At 44.2% G+C, this 17,029-nt stretch overlaps 1 protein-coding gene across 1 annotated transcript in view; it reads right to left on the bottom strand.

Annotated features, from left to right (window-relative positions):
- MAP3K4 (mitogen-activated protein kinase kinase kinase 4) overlaps nt 1-17,029 on the bottom strand; it is a 100,502-nt gene that overhangs the window by 2,237 nt on the left and 81,236 nt on the right. The window contains exons 22-25 of the mRNA XM_029911044.1: nt 14,978-15,094; nt 10,540-10,699; nt 1,263-1,385; nt 228-334 (exon numbers count right to left, since the gene is read on the bottom strand). Coding sequence (XP_029766904.1) covers nt 228-334; nt 1,263-1,385; nt 10,540-10,699; nt 14,978-15,094 — 507 coding nt within the window. The remainder of the gene's footprint in view (nt 1-227; nt 335-1,262; nt 1,386-10,539; nt 10,700-14,977; nt 15,095-17,029) is intronic.

Genomic DNA, 17,029 nt, shown 5'->3' on the forward strand with positions numbered 1-17,029 from the left:
TGATGGAGATTCCACAACCTCCCTGCAACACCAAGTCAGTCTTAGTCATTGGAAATAAAAACGTATACAAGTCTGCAAACTTGATTTTTCTTTGGGGGATGCCAACTAATAAATGAATATCCAGTTTACGCTGTTCAATGAGGAGGATTGCACCAGCCTCTTTTACAAATAGCTGAGCCTGTATTATAGAGCATTCTGAACCAGTCTGGTATGTGAAATGTTCTTACCTTGCCAGTAACCATCTCTATTACAACACAACCCAGACTCCAGATGTCTGCTGCACGGCCATGCCCTTCTCCTTTAGCTCTAGTAATTACCTCAGGTGCCATGTATGCTTTGAAACAACACATATGGTGGCGTCAATTTATACAACAGAAGGAACAGAATGTACCTAAATAAAGTGATTAAACTGAGCAATCAAATGCTTTTCAATACATCTGCAGTCAATTACCACGGGTTATTCCTTTCTGTTCTAGGATGTCATTTACTGGCTTCTTGAGTTCTCTGAAATAGTCCCAGCATAAATGTTTTTAAGTATAATAGTTAACAGGACTGAAATGGTACATATTTTTTCAGTTATTTTCCTTTGCTTAAAAAAAATTCAACACCAGTACAAAAGAACCCTATGCCATTTCCATAAGGGGGCAGAGGAAGGTATCTTCTTCAATAGAAAAAAAAGGGACACTCCTATGAAATGTAGTTACACACTCTTCCTGTGCAGATGCAGTCTTACCTCTCTACAATTCAGTAACCCAATTAAATCCAAGTCCTCCAGGTGCACTCAGTGGGAGTTCACACAAAGGACTGAGCCCATATTCAATACACTGAACCAAATTCAGCGCTGATGTAATTGGGACTTCCACAGAGTTGCAGCTACTGACCTCTGGTCTTAATTTAGGCTATCGTGTTTAGGGATGCAAAAAATCAATGTGTCAAGAATAGAAAGTATGACAACGATGATTTGATGTTTATCGAGTCAAAGAGAACAGTACAGCTATGTCCACTTTCCACTGAATAGGAGTGAGTTTTCAGAAGCTATATACATCTTTTGTTCCGTTTAAACTTTTGTTTGTTGTGCTATACTTTGGGCCTTCCTCTCTGTGTACACTATCAGTTAAAGTTGCCCCAGGCACCCCTCCCCGATAAGGTCACACCAAGCTCCACTCAAATTTGTCCCCAGCATTGTCTTTCGACAGAAGGTTTCACTAGTCAGAGCTAAACATGTTCATAACACTTCAGCATTTTAGCACATTCTTCCTCACCTGCAGTCCCCAGAGTACTGTTCACTTCTCCAGGCATTGTCTGTGTGTTGTTCTTTAATTTTACTGAGCAACCAAAGTCTCCCAGCTTAATCAGTCCTGATGAGGTAAGGAAGATATTGGCTCCTGGGAAGTGCAAACAAAACAAATTAAACAACTTGTTAAATTTCTGCTTACTTGAGAGGTCAGGATATCTCAGCATAGTGTGCTAAGACAAATGGCATAAAGTAAGTGACAAATGTGTTGGTTGGCAGTACTCCAGAGATGATGCATTCTTAGCACAAACTGGCCTTTTGCTCGGCATCTTCTGTAAACACTAAGGCTAGGCAGACCGATGAAGTCCACCGATCAAGTCAGTATGATCCAAGAATTAAATTTCATGACAAAGCAAAACCAAGTGTCCAGGAGGCTAGGTGGCCCAGTGGGTTAATTCATCAACCTTACAAATGTTGGAGGCCTGTGTTCTTGTGCCATTTTCGGGCACAAGGAATCTGGGGCCTTTCATTCTAATCTCACCACAAAATCTGCCTCTACTGGCAGGCCCAAGACTATCAGTCAGGAATGAGATGCAGTGGCGCAGCTGTGTAGGGAAACCCAGAATGGTCATTGCTACTCAACTTCTTATAAAATTTTTATAAACATCATAAAAAAAAAGTTTGAATTTTTCAAAGTGTTCATTCTCTTCTGAACAAAATATTGGTGTTGACAAGAATGAAACCACCCTCCTAGGAATTCAGGCGTCCTGGTCGATTATATTCAACGTAAGTGCAGAATTCCTTTTGGCAAAGGAATGAATGCTCTGCTCCTTGCACATTTCACAAAATCACATTCACACTCTGTTCTTAGGAGTGAGCTATTTTTGGTGGGATTTTTAAGATTTTACCCAATCTATCACTACTTTTAAGAAGCCTCTGTCATGGTTAACAGATTCAAAATTGGCCTCCATTAAGAATGTGAAGGAAGTTAACACTGTAATCCTACGTCTGAAATAGTTATCAGATTGCCAAAATGAGAGCTGCATAACTGGACAGCTGCCAGGTGCTCTGTTAAGTGATTGCTCAAACGCTGGTATTATGGGTTTCCTTGCAAGCAAGGGCTCATACATGCTCATCGTGGCATCCCTCACTGTAACCATCTGCTCAGTTCAAGTGAGCTAGATAGTAGGATTCCATTATACTGCAGTGTCCTGTCTAAAGCGCTTGGGTCCCAATTCACCACTATGGCCAGCCTGGCTAATGGAGCTTACACCACTGCAGTATCAGTAGAGCCTTACCAAATTCACAGCCATGAAAAATGTGCCACGGACCATGATATCAGATCTTCCCCCGGCTGCCGGAAGCTCGGCAGCACAGAAGTGAAGGTGGCAATCCCTGGACACCCCCCTCTCCCCCCCACACACAAGTGCTTTGTGTCCCCCCATCCCTCCAGGATTACAACACCATGAAATTTCAGATGTAAACATTTGAAACCATGAAATTGACTATTTTTAAAATCCCATGACTGTGAAATTGACTATGAAGTTGGTAGGGCCCTAGTTATCAGGGATAGTGGAGTTTTGTACCACTATCCCCTATCCCACTCCTGATACAGTCCCTTTTCCATAGCCAGAGACATTGCTTATTTGTAGGAGGTGACTACTGTGCCACCGCCACTTTACATGAGTAGCGAGTTCCCCTATGTGGAGTGGAAGAGTTCTCCAGGAGGAATCACTGGTCATCTTAAATTCACTTTGCTTCATATAGGAGTGGGAAGGTGAACTTAGTGGACTGGAGAACCTGGCCCTTGGTGACCAGCATTCATCTTCATTTCAATATCGTGCCAATCCACATGCTTAGAGCAAACAAGTATAGAAGCAGCAGGACACTATGCAAGTCATGCAAAATCTTGAGTAATAATGAGTGATCACAATGAAGCTCTCGGTTGGTTGGTGGTGGGTCTCTCAGCAGAGATGCTGAAAACTTAATGCTGTAACTTTAGTGGTGACTTTTCTTGATAGAAAATGAGTGGCACACATGGATCAACAAAATGGCTCCCTGCAAATGGTATATCCCGGCATTGTCTCAGGTTTATCCATGCTTACTAGCCTTCTATCCACATCACACACAGGTATTTTTGTACTCATCTGGGCACTATGTCCTCCCACCAGTTCCCCACTTTTGCTCTGCGTTGCACGGGGGCAGTGCAGGACCCTTTGGCTCCTGTACCTATCTAAAATATTCTCCAACTTCCAGTTAGTGCATTTTTAGTTCTTCCATGAAGAAACCCAAGAAACGAGAAAGGAAATGTAAATAGTCCTGAAAATGCTCAGTTTATGGAAAGGCAGTGCAGTCCCATGACGTTGGGACTCTCCTTCTCACTCAGTGGGTTCCTTGACAGCTATCAAAGCATTTAGAAACAAAAGTTTAGATATTATTTAAAATAAGGGAGGCAGAGAAGTTATATGCTTAATAACACTAAAAGGAAAAAATGAGTAGCATGAATAAATTCCATTTACAGGCTTCTTTTGATTATCAACAGAATCTGTACCTGTTGGGAAAGAATGGTAACTTACCTTACAGTAACTGTGGTTTTTAGTGATGTGTCATCTACATAGATTGTCCTCTGTCTGCACGTGCCCCTTGTGCTTGGGATTGCAGTTTTCTGGCCAGCTGTATCCATTGGGGCCATGTCTGTGCTCTGAATGTCCTTGCACCCTCCCCCCACCGGAGGCCATTAAGGGCAGGGCAGGGCCAACCATCCCTCAGTTCCTTTGCCAATACATAATTCAGGTGTTACCATTTCCATAGTAGCAGGGAAGGAGCATAGGTCATGAAAGATGTGGACAACACATCTCAAAGAACCACAGTTACTGTAAGTTACCGTTTTTTTCTTTGTTTTTTTTTTATTTTTTGAGGGACTCGCCCATATGTATTCCACTTCTGATGACTCTCAGCAGTGACCTGATGTGTAGGAGGTGGGTGCTTGGAGTCTACCCAAACAGTGACTGTAAGACAGCTCTGCCAAAACAAGCACAATGCCCCTACAAGGGAACAGTATTCTATAAATGTATGTTATTGATGCCAAGGTAGCCGCCCTTCAAATTTCAGAGATGGCTACACTTCTCAAAGAAGCCACAGATGCTGCCTGTTGTAGTAGAAAGAGAGCCTGAGATATAAGGCCTTGTATCAGAGGCTTGAGGCCTGAACTAGTGGTCAAAACTTTGCTGATATAAAGCAAAGTCAGGTTGTGAGCAAGAGGCAAGCCCTGCTCACAGAATCTAGCAAGAACAGGGCTGACGGTGCAGAAACATACATTCCTAAGAAGTGCTAGACACAACACTCAGGCAAACACGTTCCAGAAGGGTAGTACCAGAAAACCCCAATACCAGATTGATACAAACACATTCCCCATAGAGAAGAGGAACACATTGACCTCTCTGAAAGATAAGCTCAGGATGATGGATAGAGATGTTGTGATCTAACCAACATGTACACGGTAATGGGTGGTAACAACCCATGTCAGAGGGGCAATACGTAACTTGTTTGTATTGCTGTATAAAATGAAGCATCAAAGGAAGCGTCTCTGTCTGCCCAAGGGGATAGTGGACAGTCCCGCCACTAACTGAGCCAATCCACTGGCACAAACATACATGTGTTAGTATTCCTGTAACCATTGAGCCAGGGCATTAGCACTGTGCTTCGTCAGCAACAAACCTGAGCAAGTTCCTTCTCTGAAAACCGAGTCTGTGGATTTATTGGGCAGTTCAATAAAGTCTGCTTTCTCTGCTATCTACACAAAGCTGGGGCAGCATACAGAGTGAACACACACACACGCAACCAAACATCTATCAACACCTGTGTTCTAGTCAAATGAGCTCTGACCTGACTAGGCTTGCCAACTTTATACTCTCACAAAACCGAACACCCTTGCTCCGCCCCCTGCCCCACCCTTCCTCCGAGGTCCCACCCCCCCACTCACTCCATCCCCCCTCCCTCTGTCGCTTGTTCTCCCCACCCTCACTCACTCGCTCATTTTCACTGGGCTGGTTCAGGGGGCTGGGGTGCAGGAAGGGGTGCGAGCTCCAGGGTGGGGCCAGAGATAAGGGATTTGGAGCGCAGGAGGGGGCTTCGGGCTGGGACGGGGGTTGGGGTGCGGGGGGTGTGCTGGGGTCTGGCTGGGGGTGCAGGCTCTGGGGATGAGGGGCTTGGGGTGTAGGAGGATGCTCCGGGCTGGGTATGAGGGGTTCGGAGTGCGGATGGGGGATCAGGGCTGGGGCAGGGTGTTGGGGGTGTGGGGGCTCCGGCTGGGGGTGCAGGCTCTGGGGTGGGGCTAGAGGTGCAGAGGGGGATCAGGACTGGGGCAGAGGGTTGGAGCACGGGTGTTGGGGGGAAAAGAGCTCCGGCTGGGGGTGCAGGCTCTGGGGTGGTGCTGGGGATGAGGGGTTTGGGGTGAAGGAGGCTGCTCCAGGCTGGGATCGAGGGGTTCAGAGGAAGGGAGGGGGATCAGGAGGTTGGGGCGCAGGCTTCGGGTGGCGCTTACCTCAAGCAGGTCCCAGAAGCAGTGGCATGTCCCCCTTCCGGCTCCTATGCGGAGGCGTGGCCAAGCGGCTCTGTGTGATGCCCTGTCCGCAGGCGCTGCCCCCGCAGCTCCCATTGGCCGTGGTTCCCAGCCAATGGGAGCTACAGAACTGGCACTTGGGGCGGGGACAGCATGTGGAGCCCCCTGGCTGCCCCTATGCCTAGGAGCCAGAGTGGGGACATGCCGCTGCTTCCGGAAGTCACGTGGAGCCAAGGCAGGCAGGGAGCCTGTTTTTACTTAAAGTCTGAGATCACTGAGATCACTTTAGGTAAAAAAAAATTTGGATGGGGTCTTTGTCCTTGTTGAAGACAGTGTCTGTCATGACTGCCTGCTTCTCCTCTACCCTTTGAGCTGATGTGATCGCTAGTAAAAAGGCGGTTTTTACTCAAAGATGGGATCGAGAGCATGATGCTAAGGTGGACATATCAATACCTAGCTAAAACTACATTGAGATCTGAGGGAGGAGGGAGCTCCTGTACTGGAGGAAAAGCATGAATTAGGCCCTTGAGGAACTTAGCTACTGTTGAGTGTGAGAATCTTATATGACTCTGGACTGGAATATGATGGGCTGAAACTGCTGCGAGGTGCACTCTGATATAAATAACAGATAATCCAGAGTTCTTGAAAAATAACAAATAGTCCAAAACATAGAGGATCAGATTCTCCAAAGGAGAGAGGTGCTGCAGCATTGCCTAAATAGAAATCTTTTGCACTTAGCTGCATACATTAGTCTTGGGCAGACTTTTCTGCTTTGTGTTACAGACAGGGCCCTGATACATCCAAGAGAGCTGACAAATAGTAAGTGGAATTGATTATGGTGTCTGCCACAGACGTCGTGCTGGCTCCAGCAGGATCTCTCTGATTGCCTTAGCCAACCTCTCCAGCACGAAGGAGCGAAGAATTCGCAAAAGCCTATATGACTTCACCTGTACAATCTCCACAGGGATTTCCAGAGCATCTGCCATCCTATGCAGAAAGTCCTCAAAAGCTTTATAATTGTCAGGATAGGAGGAAGTACAGGAGCCACAGCTTCATCAGGCAATGAAGAAAGACAGCAGCTGGGATGAGTTCTGCTATCTGTTGATGTTCATCAGATGGCGAGGGTTGTTGCTGAGGCTCAATGTGAGGCCCTGGGGGCTGACGATGATGTTGCACACTAAGGGATCTTACTGGAGACTAGGCCCTGCCCTGAGAAAAAGCTTTTGAGGAGAGTCTCCTTGTTGGGTGTAACCCCCATGGGGTCCAATATGGCCAGGGTTGGGAGCCACAGGAGGAAGGAGAAAAGGGCAAAGGGGAGGCGGGGGGGGAATACCAAGAGGACTGTCTTTCTATAGATCCCCTTTGCCTGTGATAGTTAATGGGACCTAGAATCTCTGTCAGATGTGTATGGGTTTTAAGCAGACTAAGATCTTCAGGAGTATCCAGGACAGGCTCCTCTACCCTTCTTGTCAGCTTCAGAGGAGTGCGCCTGAGAGCTAGTGAAGTTTTTCTAGGTGTCCCTTGGTGTGCTATAAGGAGTTCCCTCATCTGTGCCCCGGAAACACTCAGTATCAATATCAATCCAGCAGTCAGTTCAGAGGGGTACCCTCACTCCAGATGTTAACAGTGGTGACTCAGGAAACACCGATACCATGAGGTCACTTGGTATCGTGAATCTCTGTGCCAAGAAAGTCAGTACCATGAGCACCACATTGGAAACAGACAGCACTAGAGTGGGAGGTGCCAAAGACGTTGGTACGGAAAATATTGGTGCCAGCACCAAAAGTCCCAGCATCAGTACTAAGAGCCCCGTTGATGCTACTGCAATTCCAGAAGTGGATGCAGCTTGAAATTGTTCCATGGTGACCAGAGTCCTTTATGCTGCCACAGGCCATATGCTATGCTTTGATAAGAATAAGTGAGGCAACTTTAGGTGCCCCTTGTTACTTAGACCCTCAGAAGCTGACCTATGCCTGCACTCTTTTGTAGAGTGGTGCTCTCTCCCACACCACTCAGTAGCTGATGATAGGGACCTGAGAGGAGAAACAACAGAAGAGGTCTCTTTAGAAGGAGATACATGGGAGCTAACAACGGAGCCACAGCTCACTGGAGCACTCTTAGATGAAGACTGCTCTGTCCCTGGAGGGGCCTGTTTACCAGGATCAGAGGCAGGTCTCATTGACTGGTCAAATAAGAAAAGTTTCAGAGGAGCTTCCCCTCAATCGTCTGTGTTTGTTTTGAAAATGATCTGCAGATGGAACACTTTTCAGGAATATGCCTTTTTCCCCAGACAGAAGAGGCATCTTGTATTCCCATCACTGAAGGGGATAGCTCCCTCCCAAGAGAGACAATATTTTAGACGGGGAGATTTGGTTTCAGCCATAAGGGCTGAAGCCCAGTACCAGATATAAACATTTAAAAAACAAAAAAAACCTCAAAAAAAACCAAACCCTCAAAAAACATACCTACTAATACTAATTAACTGCTGTGTATGCCAAGATATGTAGCTGTATACAAATAATGCTAGCCACGTGCAAGAGATAGAGGCACTGCTTGCAGTTCCGCCCGGCAGCCATGTGCAGAAAGACAGAACTGAGAGACTGTCAGCCCCACTCGGTCCTTTATGTCTTCAAGTGGTAGGAAAGGGCAGGGGGGGCACAAGCATTGCTCCAAAGGACACTAGTGGCCAAAAGATTCCAATCCAACACCAATAGTGGAATAGATATGGACTATCACTCAAAGACGAACTGGGTGTTTATTGCTAACAGAAAGATTCACCAAAAGGTGATGCCGGCTGGGCACTAGGGATCTAATGCTATGGGAATGTGCTGTAGCTCCGCCTCTCTGTTATAGGATTCCCCCCCACCCCATAAAAATAGAAGCATTTGACCACTAGATTTGTTTTATGGGGACCCTAGTAGGACAACAGAATAGAGCTTGCTTCACTGCCCTGAGTTTGAGAACGTGTATATAACATGAGTTTGGGGGGAGATGATTTACAATGTGCCATCTGGCAACCTACATAAATCCCTAATCTGATTTATCCAAGGAAATTACAGAGTAGGAGTGGTGCAAAGATGCCCCCTTTGTACAGCTGACCTTCCCGCTGTCACCATGTGAGCACTACCTTAACGTTAAGGATTAGGGAAGTCCAAGCACTGACCGTTATCAGATATGGCTTCAACATTTGAAGCTGGAATGTTCCCAAGGAACACTCCTGTAATACTGCACATTAGGAAGCTCAGTCAGTGGAGATCCTGTTGGATGATGCAGCGATACAGCTCCCTGAACTGCTGGATAAAAGTTCTCACTTCAGTGTTTCTCTTGGACAAGAGGAAGACACTCTCCTTGTCAGTCTAGAAGTGCGTCCCAAGGTTAACGAAACACTGCACCGGTGCAAAAGGAATCTTGACTCTGTTCATGAGGCCCAGTTTCTGTAATAGGCCCTGGGTTTTATCACAGCTAACCTGGTCTTCCAGGAGGGAGGAACCGTCTACTAAATACTTATCTAAACAAGGAATGATCACCATAGATATGAGGTTATGGGGAATACAGAGCTGAGTTCACACCTGGACAAAATGCCTTGGCCAGCAGGGAGAACAGGAAAGGAAAGAATGCTAGGGGAGGGTAGTGGAGGAGAAGAGAGAGCAATTATCTCCTAAAAAAAGCCAAAGCTGACTCAAGAGTGGCCTACCTGGGTGGGAGGCCTCTGGGTCATGGACAGTTCTTTCCCAATTGAGGAGCACGAGGCCAAAGGAACAAGAGCAACTGGGAATCTCCTAGACTGCTGCGATGATTCAGAACCCTGTGAGCAAGAGGGACATAGAAACCCAGCATGGTTGGGTTGTATTGCCTTGTTGTAAACTGAGCATTTAACGGGAATAATTTGTGTGAAGTTTTTTCCTTTCCTTCTCTGGTTTCTCGACCATTGCTGAGGAAAACAAGTCACACTAAACAAAAATAGACCAGCTAGACTAGGAGAATGTTTTGAAAGGAGCAGGAGACAAGAAGCCGTGCTATTGATCATGTGGGAAAAGGAGTGAAACTGGAGATAGAGGGGGTTTCTATGAGCACGCCAAAAAATTCTGCAGTTTTTGTAGCTCCAGCCTGTTCATTGGAAGAGTTGGCTGAGAGCAAAACGTGTGTAGACTAACATGCATCAGAGAATCATTGGATAGGTCTAATTTTAAACCTGTTTGTTTTCATAATCTCTCTAACGTAAAACAGCAGCCTTTCACCACTATGACGACTATCATCCCTTTGAAATCCAACAACCCTTCTTGAGCCTTGAGAGCCACAGAGAAAATATTATGATCAAATTATCTTTTTGATACTCTTCAGCTCCCAGAGAATTCCATCATTTCTCGAAAAGCCCAGAATAAAAATATACCAGATAAGTTACACTTCTAACACTAGTATTACTGTAAGGACCAAATTCTGTCCCTGGATGCAGCCACAGGGCTCCAGTGAACTCAAAGAAAGTTGCATAAGTGCACCCCGGGGCAGAATTTGTCCCTAATTTTGCAACCCTGTGTGCCAACATTTCAAGCTCAATGCGTTAAATAAAAGTGACTAGCCACTAATGCAAGCTTATCAACTGTCCAGTGCCTGGGCAGGGCATTTTAACATAATTACTGCTCTAGAGCAGAGAACTTGCCTTAAATCCCCACAGATGCTTTAGGCAATACCTTACTTACAACACTGTAAAGGAACATTACCTTAACTTTTTTAAAAAACAATTTACCTTTAATGTCCCGATGAACTATACCATGTTCATGTAGCACATTGATAGCAATCGTGATTTGCTTCGTGTAGAGCCTAATGACATGTTCCTGAAGGCCCAGCCTTGACACCTCTTCCAGAGTGCCCTCATCACAGTACTCCATGAAGATATACATTTCTTCCTGTTGTGGGAACCAAATTAGATTCCTTTGGTGCCTGTGCTGGTATTATTTCTAATCTTAATTTCTATTCAAATTTTAATGTTTACCCATAGCCTCCTCCCACCTCCTTGCTATTTGTGAAACCAGGTCACAAGAACTGCCACGCTGGGTCAGACGAATGGTCCACCTAGCCCAGTATCCTGTCTTCTGATAGTGGCCAGTGCAAGATGCTTTAGAGGTAGTGAACAGAACAGGGCAGTTTATCGAGTGATCTATCTCCGTTGTCCAGACCCAGCTTCTAGCAGTCACAGGGTTAGTGACACCCAGAGCACAGGGCTGCATCCCTGACCATTGTGGATCTATCTTCCATGAACCTATCTAATTATTTTTTTAACCCAGTCATACTTTCAGCTTCACAACATCCCCTAGCAATGAGTTCCACAGGTTGATTGCACATTGTGTGATGAAGTACTTCCGTTTGTTTGTTTTAAAACTGCTACCTATTAATTTCATTGAGTAATCACATGTGTCATGTGAAGGGGTAAATACTTCCCTGTTCAGTTTCTCCACACAAATCAAGATTTTATAGACCTCTGTTATATCTTCCCTCTATTCCAAGCTGAACAGTGCCAGTCTTTTTTCTCTCTCCTCATATGGAAGCTGCTCCATGCCCCTAATCATTTTTGTTGTTTTTTCCATTTCTAATATATCTTTTTTGAGATGGGATGACCAGAACTCCACTCAGTATTCAAGATGTGAACATACCATGGATTAATACCGTGGTTTTATATGGAGATTTACCTATCTCATAGAGCTGGAAGGGACCTTGAAAGGTCATCGAGTCCAGTCCCCTGCCTTCACTAGCAGGACCAGTTTTTTGCCCCAGATCCCTAAATGGCCCCCTCAAGGATTGAACTCACAAGCCTGGGTTTAGCAGGCCAATGCTCAAACCACTGAGCTATCCCTTATTATCTATCCATTTCCTAATGGTTCCTAACATTCTGTTAGCTTTTTTGACTGCTGCTGCACATTTAGTGGATGTTTTCAGAGAACCGTCCACAAGATCTCCAAGATCTCTTTCTTGAGTGGTAACAGCTACTTTAGACCTCATAATTTTGTATGTATAGATGGGATTATGTTTTCCAATGTGCATTACTTTGGATTTATCAACACTGAATTTCATCTGCCATTTTGTTGCACAGTCACACAGTTTTGTGAGATCCCTTTGCAGCCTGCTTTGGAGTTAACTATCCCAAGTAATTTTGTATTATCTGCAAACTTTGCCAACTCATTGTTTACCCTTTTTCTAGATCATTTATGAATATGCTGAATGTCCTGTCCCAAGATAGATCCTTGGAGGACCCCATTACTTACCTCTCTCCACTATGAAAACTGACCATTTATTCCTACCTTTTGTTTCCTATCTTTTAACCAGTTACCAATCCATGAAAGGACCTTCCCTCTTTTCCCATGACAGCTTACTTTGCTTAAGAGCCTTTGGTGAGGGACCTTGTCAAAGGTTTTCTGAAAATCTAAGTACATTATATCCATTGGATCTCCCTGGTACACATGCTTGTTGACCCCCCTCAAAGAATTCTAGTAGATTGGTGAGGCGTGATTTCCCTTTACAAAAGCTCTGTTGACTCTTCCCCAACATATTGTGTTCATCTATGTGTCTGATAATTCTGTTCTATAGTTTGTCTGGTACTGAAAGTGGGTTTACCAGCCTGTAATTGCCAGGATCGCCTCTGAAGACTTTTTCAAAATTCTGTGTCCTATTAGCTATCCTCTAGTCACCTGGTACAGATGCTGACTTAAGCAAGAGTTTACATACCACAGTTAGTAGTTCTGCCATTTCATATTTGAGTTCCTTCAGAATTCTTGGGTGAATACCATATGCCCCTAGTGATTCATTACTGTTTAATTTATTCCAAACCCTCCTCTATTAACATCTGAATCTGAGACAGTTCCTCAGAATTGTCACATAAAAAGAATGGCTCAGATGTGGGCATCTGCCTCACATCCTCTGCAGTGAAGACTGATGCAAAGAATTTATTTAGCTTCTCTGCAATGGCCTTGTCTTCCTTGGGTATGTCTACAATGAAATTAGACTCGGGCTTGCGGGGCTTGGGCAATTGTTTAATTGTGCGTAGACTTCTGGGGCTCTGGCTATAGCCACGGCTCTAGAATCCTGCGAGGTGGGAGTGTCTTAGTATTTACACTTCTTGTATTTGTATACAAGCACTTATAAAATTTGTTAATATTGTCTGCCTTCATGTGATGTAACTGAATGGGACTCTTTCATTTCACTGTTTCTCTTCAGTTCCTACCTGTACTTTTTCAACTTCTAGTCACTCCTCTTCAGAACATAGGAGTATCCCCTTTAATAACTCCTCCCCTAAGGGATAGGTGTGTCTGAATCATGTGCTCCTCCGCATCTGTCAGCTTTCCCCAGCCCTTAGTTTAAAAACTCCTCTACAACCGTTTTGATTTAGGTGGAACCCATCCTTGCTGTATAGGCTCCTCCTTTCCCAAAATGTTTCCCAGTTGCTAATAAACCTAAATTGCTCCTCCAAACACCATTGTCTCATCCAGGCATTGAGACCCTGCAGTTTGCTTGTCTAACTGGCCCCGCGCATGGAACTGGAAGCATTTCAGAGAATGTTACCATGGAGGTCCTGGACTTTAACCGCTTACGTAGCAGCTTAAATTTGGCCTCCAGGATCTCTCTCCTACCTTTCCCTATGTCAGTGGTACCTTCATGTACGGTGACCACCAGCTCCTCCCCAGCTCTGCACATAGGTCTATCTAGATTTCTTTAGAGGTCCACAGGCTACGCACCTGGCAGGCAATTTGCCATGCAGTCTCCCGGTCATCACAAACCCAGCTATCTTCATTTCTAAAAATCAAACTTCCCATTGCTATTACCTGTTTCTTCCTAATAACTGAGGTTCCCTCTCCCAGACAGGTATCCTCAGTGTAAGAGGATACCCAGACATCATCTGGAAGGATGATCCCAACTATGGGATCATTTCCCTGCTTGAGGTTCTCCTTCCACGAGACTTTCATCCTCCTCAACAGCACAGAGGCTGTCAGACTGGGAATGGGACTTCACTACCGTGTCCTGGAAAGTCTCATTTCTGTACCTCTGTCTCCTTTAGCTCCTCCAGTTCAACCACTCTCTCAAGAGCCCATACTCAGTCTCTGAGGGCCATGAGTTGCTTGCCATCTGCCCACAAGGCAGGTAACCATACATGCTGCATTCTGTGCAATAAACCAGACAGCCCCCAGCTGCAGGACTTCTGCCTGCATTATTTTTACACTGGCAGGGTTTTTGATTTTGTTTGTTTGTTCGTTTTTTGAGAGGGGTCAGTTTCAATTGGGATAACCTGGACTAATAAACCAGGCCTTCATGCAAATTTCATTGTGCTTTTCTAAGATTACAGACTGAACATCTGTATCATAGAATCATAAAAACGAAGGGCTGGAAGGGACCTCAAGAATCCATCCCCTGGCATTGAAGCAGGGCCATGTATACCTAGACCATCCTTGACACATGTTTGTCTAACCAGTTCTTAAATACCTCCAATGATGGGGATTCCACAATTCCACTCAGTAACCTATTCCAGTACTTAACTAGCCTTATAGTCAGAAAGCTTCCCCTAATTTCTAACCTCAATCTCCCTTGCTGCAAATGAATTTTACATTCTCTTTCACATATGCATAAGATCTCCCATGTATGTAATTCTGTACCTATAAAGTTAGTTGTGACACCAAGTACTACAAGTTTTAGATGAGGGGTTCTTGGCATCGCCCAAATAGCAAGTAGAGCACTTTGTCATACTAGAATAAGATAAGATACCTACGTTTCCATAGCTTAAGAACTATAGTCGTCTGTGGTACGGTCACTATTGGTAACAAATATTAGCTGTTTGAAAATGTTGGCTTTTTGGAAGTGTTTACATGGCTAATTTGCACATGAAGATTTCATACAAGCTAACATGCTTTTGGGGGGCGGGGAGGAGTGTTAAGACACTGGTGTGTCCTTTGCTATTACTAGTAGGGTGAGTTTTAGTGCTTTAATGTCTAACAGCTTTCTACAACTTACGTTTCAGGAAGAATTCTAGATTCAGGGAAGACAGAAATGATGCAGTTCACGGAGATTTCCTGGATAATTGGGCAAAATTACAGTTCTCAGAAGTGGGATAACTTGTGGTGTAGAACACACGACTCCATTTCTGAACTCCTAAAGGTTCTCTCCTAACTTTTATGAAAATCCAGTGATGAACGTTTGCTTACCCTGTGGAGCTCCACACCAAAGTAACGAACCAGATTAGGGTGCTTGATGCCTTCAAAAATTTTCAGTTCATCTGCAGTTTCTTTGATGGTTTTGTGATCGTTCGGTTGAAATCTTATCTGCAAAAGTGATTATTTTTCATTACTGCTTCTATTAACGTAACTGTGAAATAGAAAAACCACCAAGAGAGGAATAACAGCTAAGAAGCCATCTATAGACTTCTTTTGATATTTCTAGGAACAGATTTGGGGATATGATTTATACACATCTACAAGGATAGGGTGTTGTCACTTAAAAAAGAAAAAAAAAGAAACAAGGCCCTTGCTTTAAGGAGCTTGCAATCTAACTCAGACAGAAACACCAGTGAGATCAGTGTAGAAAGGCTTCATGAAGAAGCAGGCCGCCAAGAGGGATTTGGAAGAGGAGTTTCCTTCATGCGCACAGTTTAGCTGAGGCTTTTCCAAGAGTAAGGTGTGGAATGGAAGGAGGCACAGAGTCAGGAGGTGTTGACTAAAAGAGCAGTTTTCATTAATATTCCAATGATGCCTTGTGATGGATTTTGGGGGTGGGGCAAATACAAATTAGCACAAAAAATTTCTTCTGAAAAAATGATTTCCTATTTTCCTAGTCAACATATGACTAAGTCAAACAAAATGCTTAGTAAAAATGACAGGGGTTGCTATTTTTATTTTGTGATCAGAGATCAGAAAAAAATTTAAGACACCAAGTTAGTGACAGCCCTAAGACAAAGTAAAGGTACATAGTGTTGCAATGGTCTGTTTTGGGACTGGCTCTGTTCAATATCTTCATTAACGACTTAGATATTAGCATAGAAAGTACGCTTATTAAGTTTGCGGATGATACCAAACTGGGAGGGACTGCAACTGCTTTGGAGGACAGGGTCATAATTCAAAATGATCTGGACAAATTAGAGAAAATGGTCTGAGGTAAACAGGATGAAGTTTAACAAAGACAAATGCAAAGTGCTCCACTTAGGAATTAAAAATAAGTTTCACACATACAGAATGGGAAGAGACTGTCTAGGAAGGAGTACGGCAGAAAGGGATCTAGGGGTTATAGTGGACCACAAGCTAAATATGAGTCAACAGTGTGATGCGGTTGCAAAAAAAGCAAACATGATTCTGGGATATATTAACAGGTGTGTTGTGAGCAAGACACGAGAAGTCATTCTTCCGCTCTATTCTGCTCTGGTTAGGCCTCAACTGGAGTATTGTGTCCAGTTCTGGGCACCGCATTTCAAGAAAGATGTGGAGAAATTGGAGAGGGTCCAGAGAAGAGCAACAAGAATGATTAAAGGTCTTGAGAACATGACCTATGAGGGAAGGCTGAAAGAATTGGGTTTGTTTAGTTTGGAAAAGAGAAGACTGAGAGGGGACATGATAGCAGTTTTCAGGTATCTAAAAGGGTGTCATAAGGAGGAGGGAAAAAACTTGTTCACCTTAGCCTCTAAGGATAGAACAAGAAGCAATGGGCTTAAACTGCAGCAAGGGAGGTCTAGGTTGGACATTAGGAAAAAGTTCCTGTCGGGGTGGTTAAACACTGGAATACATTGCCTAGGGAGGTTGTGGAATCTCCATCTCTGGAGATATTTAAGAGTAGGTTAGATAAATGTCTATCAGGGATGGTCTAGACAGTATTTGGCCCTGCCATGAGGACAGGGGACTGGACTCGATGACCTCTCGAGGTCCCTTCCAGTCCTAGAATCTATGACATTATCACTGGTTGTTTCCGTATCACAATTTCAGAACCTGAGGTTTCATACTTTGGTAAACAGTGATAAATATAAAACGGTAACAAAAGTGACAAAGAAAGTTCAAATACTTTTCTTTGCCAAATACTTTTCTAAAGTTTCAAAATTGTGAAGCTATGTGTGTTTGTAAACAAGCACTCCCCATCATTTTTATTGATGTTCGTGATATTTGAGATATCTATTCTAACCCTTATTTCAGTGGTTTATGAAGCTTTGCTAAAAATATATTTTGGACTGAAGTTTCAAAAGTTTCTCCTTGACTCAGAAAGGCTCTTTCTTTCTT

Source organism: Terrapene carolina, unplaced genomic scaffold (assembly GCF_002925995.2).
Source record: "Terrapene carolina triunguis isolate 2854851 unplaced genomic scaffold, T_m_triunguis-2.0 Scaffold85, whole genome shotgun sequence".
NCBI lineage: Eukaryota > Metazoa > Chordata > Testudines > Emydidae > Terrapene > Terrapene triunguis.